Genomic DNA, 9,750 nt, shown 5'->3' on the forward strand with positions numbered 1-9,750 from the left:
TATATATATATATATATCACGTACATTACACACACACACACATACTTATACACACCTAGGATATCGATGTATTAAAATGGTTTCCCTATTTCCCGTCCGATTTGCGTTGTAGCCACAAATCTGTGTAAATGTGTGTACATTATTATACACATATATTATACACACATATTTAGTATCCTGGGGTGGGGGTTAGTCCCAACCTGTTGCACCTCTCCGGTCTGTGCCTCTGTATGTGTGTGTGCGTGAGAGAAAGAGAGAGAGAAATATCTTCATGTGTATGGGTGCGTGTATATGTGTGTGTATTAGATAGATAGATGGATTGACAGACAGACAGACAGGCAGATAGATAGAAGCCGACTTGGAGCTGTACGTTTACAAAGCCTACCATACTGACCTTCACCTTCGATATGAAACGGAAGTGACCTAAGGAATCGCAATACCTTAACCGACATACATGATTATAAGCAACACTTACACGTAGAAGCAGGTTAGTAACTGACATACAGTATTTAATTATGAAATATACTATAAAACAGTAACGAAGTTGGCTTGGCTCATTTTAGTCGACATCATGTAAACAATACTCTCATCATCATTTAACGTCCGTTTTTCCATGCTGGCATGGATTGGACGCTTTGACCAGAACTGGTAAGCCGGCTCCAGTCTGATTTGGCTTGGTTTCTACAGCTGGATGCCCTTCCTAACACCAACCACTTCACAATGTGTGTTGGGTGCTTTTGATGTGACATTGGCACAAGACTCTTGCTGGCCAATTCTCTTCTGCAGTGGGAATGGCCTTAACATGGATATAATATAGATATATAGGTGTTGTGAGCTATCTTCGTCACTTAGAAGTAACTCTTCAGTTAGTCCTTATATCTGAACCATGGTTGACCAACATTCCTGTGTCCACTCTCAAACTGGCTGTCGATGAGGACTTTGGGTGTTCTTTTGTCATTCATTCTGACAACATGGCCAGACCAGCGCAATTGTGATTGTGTAAGGAAGCTCTCTATTCGACATTAGTGTATATATATATATATATATTGGAGGAGGTGATGATGAAAATGTCCTAGTGAGAGATACAGGTGTCTTGCTGAGACAAGATCAGGAATGAAGACAGAAACAGGTGTGCTACTGCAAAGGAGATACATGGTTGTCCAACCTGAGGGAAATGCAGGAGAAGGAAAAAGAGAATGAGTAGAAGACTGCAGGACGGAGATGGTGGCAAAATGCCAGGCATACTCACAAGGGACAGGGATCAGAATATAAATGGGATGGTTGAGTGAAGGAAGAGAGAGATATAGATAGTGGCAAGTGCCAGGGCATACCCTTGAGGTTCAACTGCCATAATAGGAGTGGCAAGATATTATGAAGGAAGTGCAGTTAAAGAGTGCGAGTAAGTGGTGAAAGACCTGGGTATATATAGAGTTGGAAGAGCTACTGGATAGCAACGGTACAAAGGAACAGGAATGTGAGAACAGGATTGGGGAGTGAGAGCTAGGCTTAGTGAATGAAGGAGGAAATACAAGAAAGAGGTGTGAGATTGGTTTGTTGGGGTAGGGTGAGGGAAAAGTTTTCTTGTTACATGTGGGTGGAACACCCAGGCTGAGGACAAGCAGAGAGCAATGATACAATGGCACCGGGCCAAGAGGATAAGATTGAGGAATGGGAGGTAATCATAGTATGCTGCTTTAGAAGTTTGGAACTAGCAATAGTCACACAGAAATATATTTTGCTGGCCACCACCCCTGCAAGTTTCTGTTGTCTTCTTCAAAGTTATTTAATTATGACCACTTAATACTCTGTCACTGTACATGATACTTCTGTCAACTATTATTAACACAAATCAGATCAACTAATCAAACCAAATACAACCTGATGTATTGGCAACAGCTTGAAATAATAATAAACCAAACAAAGTTAAAATGCAACTCTTTGAATTGATTTCTCACATTATGACAATGAGGTGGCAGAACCAACAGACTGTTGCGTACGTAGTATTTTGCTTCTTCCTTTGAGATTCTGAGTTCAAACCTCTAAAGGAGCAAATTTAACACTCATTAAATTCTTAAAAGGTAAAATAAATACTACATTTATCCTTATTTATCAGAAGGGGTTTGGTCCCAAAAAACATAGCAATAAATGAACCATCACCATTAAGGCAACGAGCTGGCAGAATTGTTAGAATGCCAGGCGAAATGCTTGGCAGCATTTTGTCTGTCTTTACAATCTGAATTCAAATTTTATCGAGGTTGACTTTACCTTTCGTCCTTTCGGGGTCAATAAAATAATGGACCAGTTGAACACTGGAGTCAATATAATCAACTTACCCCTACACCAAAGTACTGGCCTTGTACCAAAATTTGAAACCAATAAATAAATCAGCTCCATGCACTTTGTAAATGGAACGAATGGTAGATTCAGTGGCACCAAACTCACAGCAGCAAGACTTCCACCATCACATATTTTCCTGATAATCTCAACTTTTTCCTTTAGAGAATAAACTCACCTGCATCATTTGTTAGGATGAGTTACCTTCATATATTTTCTATTCACTGGTCCCATGTTGATGGGTACAAGTGTGTAAAAATATGCAGCCTCCAAGAATGGTCATGTAAACACAAGTGATAATCAGTGCATTCTGGTTGGCTGAATATTGTAGGTGGTTGCTCTGAAAATTAGACCCAGTCTTATATTAATTTTGCATCCAAAAACGCACTAGGGCTTATTTTCAGGGGATGTCTTATATTCTTGTGGAAAAAATCCAAGAACGACAAAAAAAGTCTCATGTCCTCGTGTAAAAGGAAAAAATTATAAAAAGGAAACCCATGTTTTTAGTTATCAAAAGTTTATTTATTTGCTTCTTGTTTTTAGTCAAATACAAACATGACTTCTTGGATGTTGCGTTTGACAAAGTTTCCATGCTGATTTTTCTCCATTCTATATTCAATATATTCATTCACTTCCATCTGCAAATAATCCTTGAAGGGCTTGTTTATTACAGGATCTAATGTTTGTAGATGTGTGTGTGTGTGTGTGTGGCTGTGTTTGAGCTTGTCCAAAACCTGAATGAGTACCATTGCAAAGAAATTTTCTCTTTTGAACAAGAGACAAGAAATTTTATCTCACCTCCTCCATCTTTCTCTCTACCACTATATGCACACTATATGAGGAATTTTGGATCGTTCTCCCCTCCTCGCCTTGTTTTCAGGGTTTGGGATTTTCCTTTTTTAGACTTACATGTCTGAAATATGGAAATTATATAATCCAAACTCTCATCAAAGTATCATTATAGCTAAATGTCATTTAGAGGATGACATTTTGAAGAAAGTTATAAAGAAACAATCGAAAAAGTGAAAATGATTCGAAACTCATTCAAAAAACTTATTTTAATGATATAAACATAAACGTAATCCTCAGTATCGAAAATGTACCAAGAAAATTTCAATAAAGAAAAGTAACTATGCACTTTTCAAAAAGTAATGAAGAAACAAATTCGAGGACGAGGTACTATAGTGTAGATCTGCCTTGAGACATCCTTCCACCCTCTTAGCCATATTGGTCTGTGGCTCAGATTTATTTCAGTCAACACGAACGAAATATATCTGTTATATGGGGGGAATAATGTGGGTTTAAACAAAATTTAGATGTCAAAATGTAGGAGACACATTAAACTATATATATATATATGTAGACGATAAGTAGACAGATCTTTTATTTTGATGTGTTTTAAAAGACGAAAGACAGAAATTTGTACGAAAACAAATAGCGGAAGTGAAACCCTTCAAACGTAAAGCGGGAACCATTTCTGTTCGGAACCGACTTCTTTGACATCAGACATCGCTCAGACAGAAATAATATTTACGCAGGTATATATATATATATATATATATATATAGTTTCACAATTTAATGGTTTATTTATTGTAGCTTGTTTCTTCTTCAATTTTCTTCTTATCAATGGCTTTTATATATATATATATATATCTCCTCCCCGTCAAACTGTTATCTGGATGTAAACAGACTGCTACAAGTCAAGTCTCCATCTCCACCGACTGACTACGTCTAACTGGGATACATGCACACAATGTAAACAGTTCCAAAGTGGAATAAATCAACCGAGGGTAGGGATTATTTGGTCTAAGGTTATCCAAGCTAGTTTGGTTTTTGCTGGTCGGAATTGAAGTATAAACTAAGTCTTGCTGCTCTGATCGGGACAATTATTGTCAGAAGCCCTTTAGATAAACACAGGCCAAAGAGAAAGGCTCACACAAGTTATTAAACAATAAAGGGTAAAGTTATAGAATATATATAGGTAAACACAACAACCTTCGATACCAAACAGAAACGATTTGGAGACTCGGAATGGCTTCAATGTTTATATTCGCTTGATTGTGTTTATTTGTCGATGGATTAAGTAAACGTTACATACATGTCTATAGATAGGTTAGGGTGATATATATATAAGTGGTACTCGAAACAGCCATAGAGAGAGGTATAGGTGTGCATGTGGATATATATATATATATATATATATATATATATATATATGTGTGTGTAGTGTCGAGTATGTACGTAAACAAACTCCAGGGACCACATCCCAATCTCAGGCTGGAATCTCCGAATGTCTCCAAAATTTGTAACGTGTGGTGTTTTATTGCTTGTGAAATATACTTTAAAAAAACGGTCGTAAATTTAATTAGTTACAATAATCACAGATTCTTCAAATGTTTCATAATATATATTATTGTAAATGTGTGGAATTCTTGAATATCTACAAAACTTTTTAGATGTTCTGTGTTGAAACTCATTATTAAACAGTGATTAACTCAAATTAACCAAAGTGATCACTTCTATAAAACGATATCTTCCTAAATTGAGTGAATGTAGCATGTCGTTATTATGTGGTTTCAAGGTAAAGTTGTGAAATATGAACAACAGAAACATGGTAGGTATTGGGCGGTTTGCAAGCATCTCGTTTCTGTGCGGTCCCTTCTGTTCACCTTTCTGAAATAGGGATATGTTGTTATTGAACAACTTCCACCAATAGACAAAAAGAAGGAATATTAAGTTTTTAGCGAAGTTTGTGTGCAGAGATGTGTAGGGAAACATTAATTTGACTAAGTTCGTTTCATTTATTATATTAAACTTAAATATATATGGGTTTGCCTCCAATTTATGCTATTTTATATCACCATGACATATGATGCTATCGTTGATCACTTGACTGTAAATTCTAGCATTACTTTAACCCCATTCCTCCGTATTTATTTAGTTCTTTTTTCTATTTTTATTTACAGATTTTAGTTTATTTTTTTTAGTCATTCAAAGTTGAAGGAAAAATGTCTGAAATGAAACCACAACATCATGTGTTTTTACAATATTTCATGTCAAAAGGGCTCGTTGACTCAAAAGGAGTTCGTAACCTCTTCAAGTTGTGTTGTAAAGACATGGTTGACGCAAGTTCCATGTCGAGCCAGAGTGAATGGATGCAGCAACTGGCCAACTTTGTAATCATCATCAACAACAACATTCGACCTTTTCACCTGAACATCCTGAAAGGGTTTGATGAGGATGATGGCACCAGCTATTACTGCCTGGTCAACACTTGTGACAATGCAGTTACACGACTGTCTACAGACTACTCGGTCAATGAACTGGAACTTTTCAAGTTGTTTCTCGATCGTATTATGAGTTCAAGCGATGCATCAGTTGGATCTGTACAGGTTAGCAACATTATCTTTTACTTGTTTCAGTTATTGAACTGCAGCCATGCTGGGGCACCACTTCAAAGGGTTAAGCAAATTGACCCCCAGTATTTTCTTTTTCTTTTTTTTAATCTGGTACTTACTCTATACATAAATTACTCATGTGCCAACAGTGTTTAATTTTCATTTTAAACTACTCTGAAATTACTGTCCATGATGAACGGGTATTTACAACTGCCTCATATCTCTAAGAAATTTAGTTAATTTATAAATACAGCAATGGTTAAAATCTACATACATGTGTGTGTATATATTGGCTCGTCCCATTAATAATGGCGATTTTTTATACTTTTTTTAAATCTTTCACAATTAAGATAAAGTTCTTTTTTAATCTAAAATATTCTCTCCTTCATTTTCTACAATGCTCTCTCATTAATCTGGTAGACTTGCAAGGCCCCTCTTCCAAATTTCATTTGTCCATGATGAAAAATACTCTTCCGGTACTATTCTGACCTCGTCTACAGAATTCATATTTTTTCCATCCAAATGATTTTGAAGACTGGAATAAATGTTAATCAGATGAGGCAATGTCTGACGAATATGGTGGGTGGAGCATCTCATTTCTATAGACCTGCTCTATGTTGTTTATCTCCTCCAAGTCAGCCTAAGTGAGTAGACTTAGCATAAAAAACATTCCAGCTTTGACCATCCTGTTTGATTTGAAGGAAAATATGGCAGACCAATGAATCGACTACGTAGGGGCTCTCATTGATTTTTGCTCTCTTTAAAGGATGCAGAGATCTGTGTTAGTCAGGATTACTATTAACATTTCATGTTTCATTAATTTGGTGGCATGGCTATTACAGTTGGACACCTTTCCAATCACCAACCAACACTTTACAGAGTTTTCCTGTTATTTTGTGTCAACAATACAAAAGAAGGTTGTCTTGGCTCTGGTCATTTATCGACTAACATCAGTGAAACCAAAGCCTGCCATCCTTGAAAATTCCTAAAATGACAATGTTTTTGATCATCGGTCTGCTTGATCAGGGCAGACCTGTGGCTAAACAATACCCATATTAAACAGAGCAAGAAGACTTCCTTCTTTTGTTGTATGTTGGGGAGGGTCATTATGTTAATGATGAACATGCACATTGCTTCTTTTTTACTTCTTTTATTAGTCAGCTTGTTAAGCGTTTAACCAATTATCTAATTGTTTGTTTGATCAATCAATCAACTTGCTGAAGCACGTCTGGAATCGAGATGGAGGCCATGTTATTAATGAAGTCAAAAATGGAGACGAAAGGACTTTGACAAATCTGATTAATTGGCAGAATAATTAATCAAAAATTCAATTAGTTATTTGGTTAAATAGTTAACCAATTGACACTAATGATAATTGTTTCTGCTATATGTAGTAGAAGGCTTGAAATGTTGCGGTTGGGGGATGTTGATCCCATTCATCCCAGTGTTTACTTAATTCATCAACCCTGAAAGGATGAAAGGCAAAGTTGACCTCCTCAGCAGAAAATGAACTCAGATCGAAAGGGCGGACGAAATGCTGCTAACGATTCTGCCAGCTGGCCACCTTAATGATAATAATAATGATAATAATAAAGGAAGTTATATAGAATGTTTAGTATTGGCATAATGACCCTCCCAACATGTTTCTTCACACAATTTCACATCAAGAATCTTGCAAACCAAATACAAACATAGAGTTTCTTCCCTTCTTGAAAACTGGTTGCAAATAAAATGGCCAAATTTATAATTTTTCTATCAAGAAGTCAACATAACAATAATAATAATAATGATAATGATGATGATAATGATGATAATAATGATTGGTCCTTTATGTGATTTGTTGTTGTTGTAATTTGCTTTTATTTCCTCAATTTGTTTCATTCACCAGGCCCTGAACCTGACTCATGAATTGGAAAAGAAGATGAGCAAGGACGATGCTCAACGCTTCTTTGATCGGATGGTGAATGAAAAGTGGTTGAAAAGGACATTACGGGGCAAGCTACAGCTGTCAACACGAAGCATCCTGGAGCTGGACAATCACATTCGAAAAATGTACCCAGATTTGGTGGAACTGTGCAACATATGCAATCGTTTATGCCTGCAGGGCCAGTCATGTCTAAAGTGTATGGCAAAGTTGCATATCTTCTGTGCAAAGCGTTACTTTGAAAACCAGGCAGAACCAAAATGTCCGAAATGTTACACTCCTTGGACCAACACAAATCAAAACCGGGAATCTGTGCGTCGCTCCTCTCGCCGAGATACACGTATGTCATATGAACAAATGGAAGAATAAACTGTAAGATGGTGAAAAAAAAAACATGTTTGTAAAAGATTGGTTCTGCTTTTCTTCTGCAGAATTTTCAAAACTGTTATGGCTGAATATCAGTCTTTCTCTGCTGTTGTCCCCTTTTGTTCTTTTAAATCTTCCTATTAAATTTTTTTCAAGTCCCTTACTCTCAAGTGATATTCTACAATGTCCAATGTAAATTACATCCTGATGTGTTCAACTGTTCTCTCAACCATAAAATTTGCTCCATCACTGTTAATCCTCATCTCTCTTTCATTAACCTCTTCCTAAAAACCACAATTATCAATTACCCCCCCCCCCCCAAATTCATAAAGGTAACAGTGTTTGCTGTCATTGTCTCATTGATAAGAATTCTCTGTCCTCCTCCATCAACAACATGAGCCAATGCTGGAGCATCTACACAGTTACTCAACCTGCTAGAAGTAGCAGCAAAAACTACCTCAAAACACTCCTTACCAACTTGGAAAAGAAGAAGGCCCACTGGATAATGTGGTTTTGGGTGCACTGTGTCTGGTAATAACAAGCGAGATGGTCATGGCTGGAACATCTTTAACTATAGATCAGCTCAATTAGAGGACCTGAGAAGAACCTTCCATTTTTAATTGGTGGCTTAATCTGGAGGAAGAGGTTGTGGCTGTCACAGGCTGTCCAAGGCCAGTGAATTTCTGAATGGTTGATGTTCCTCTTGAACTGCTGCAAGAAAGGAATTATAAAGGGTCAACCCTTTGGGGGTAGGGGTTGACAAAAGGGTTAATAGAGGAGGACTGGGTGGTGGTGGAGATGATATGGTCACCAGAAGAGATGAATGAATGACGGAGGACATACAAGGACATGGAACAAGACCAGCCATCTGCTAGAAACAGAAGTCACTGTGGTTGCTGGATAAAAGATGAAGAGAAGCTGTGACATGTTAGTGAGTGACTTCATGCCAATCAGTTGGATTGCCTTCCTAGGATATCTGTATATGTGTAATAAGAGCATTACCTCAGGTGTGGGAACACTCCTTCTCCCACTGCTCCTCGTCATCATCATCCACTTTCCCTGCCTTGAATAGGTCAGATGGAATCGGTCGAGGCAGATTCTCTCCAACCAGAGGCCTTTCCTGTTGCCAGGCAAAGCAATATTCCCCTCTGGCCATCATTTGTATGATAGTGAGGCCCTCTTGCAACCATCATGTGATGTCACAAGACAAGGGTACACACATACACATGATGAGCTTCTTTCAGTTTCCCTCGACTAAATCCTCTCACAAAGCTTCGGTTGACCTGGGGCTACATGGAAGAAGACACCCGATGGATTGAACCAGAAATCCCATGGTTATGGAAGCAAGTCATACCTCCACCTAATCGTTGGGGGCTGGATCATTTTCTGTCCCTAAAGAAGGCTTGTTATTGTTAAATTGAGAAGGTTTGTTTATCAGGAGAGATTCCAAATGGTGCTGAAGCATTCCCGGTGATCTTAGAGGTTTTAACAGCATCAAGGAGGCAGGAACAACCTGTTTTTCCTCTCTGTTCCTTGGTGCTTCCATACTTCTCTTTAGCATCATCATCATGTCGTTTTCACATCCACGTTTACCATGCTGGCTTCCGTGCCGGTGGCACATAAAAAGCACCAACCGATTGTGGTTGTTGCCAGCCCCCTCTGGCCCCTGTGCCAGTGGCATGTAAAAAGCACCCACTACACTCTTGGAGTGGTTGGCGTTCGGAAG

The 9,750-nt window shown here is 37.9% G+C and overlaps 2 protein-coding genes across 4 annotated transcripts in view; one reads left to right on the forward strand and one right to left on the reverse strand.

The window, feature by feature from the left end:
* The window catches only part of LOC106868999 (serine/threonine-protein kinase 10), a 19,997-nt gene extending 19,754 nt beyond the window's left edge, over positions 1-243 (reverse strand). Inside the window, exon 1 of the mRNA XM_014914484.2 lies at positions 56-243. The gene's annotated coding sequence lies outside the window, so the exon portion shown is untranslated. The remainder of the gene's footprint in view (positions 1-55) is intronic.
* A 138-nt stretch (positions 244-381) lies between these two features.
* Positions 382-8,280, forward strand: LOC106869000 (non-structural maintenance of chromosomes element 1 homolog). Of its 3 annotated transcripts, none has more exons than XM_014914487.2 (3): positions 382-487; positions 5,303-5,728; positions 7,623-8,280. In XM_014914487.2, exons 2-3 carry the CDS (start codon positions 5,345-5,347, stop codon positions 8,025-8,027), a joined length of 789 nt encoding a protein of 262 aa, XP_014769973.1. In that variant the 5' UTR covers positions 382-487; positions 5,303-5,344; the 3' UTR covers positions 8,028-8,280. The 3 variants fall into 3 exon arrangements, with proteins under 3 accessions (XP_014769973.1, XP_052831844.1, XP_014769972.1); XM_052975884.1 differs by lacking the exon at positions 382-487 and adding an exon at positions 1,695-1,993; XM_014914486.2 differs by lacking the exon at positions 382-487 and adding an exon at positions 3,675-3,872.
* The last annotated feature ends 1,470 nt before the right edge of the window (positions 8,281-9,750 follow it).

Source organism: Octopus bimaculoides, chromosome 23 (genome assembly GCF_001194135.2).
Source record: "Octopus bimaculoides isolate UCB-OBI-ISO-001 chromosome 23, ASM119413v2, whole genome shotgun sequence".
NCBI lineage: Eukaryota > Metazoa > Mollusca > Cephalopoda > Octopoda > Octopodidae > Octopus > Octopus bimaculoides.

Coding starts and splice junctions, on each gene's coding strand:
- LOC106869000 (XM_014914487.2), top strand. CDS start 5,345: ATGTCTGAAATGAAACCACAACATCATGTGTTTTTACAATATTTCATG. Junction 5,729..7,622: donor CATCAGTTGGATCTGTACAG/GTTAGCAACATT, acceptor TTCATTCACCAG/GCCCTGAACCTGACTCATGA.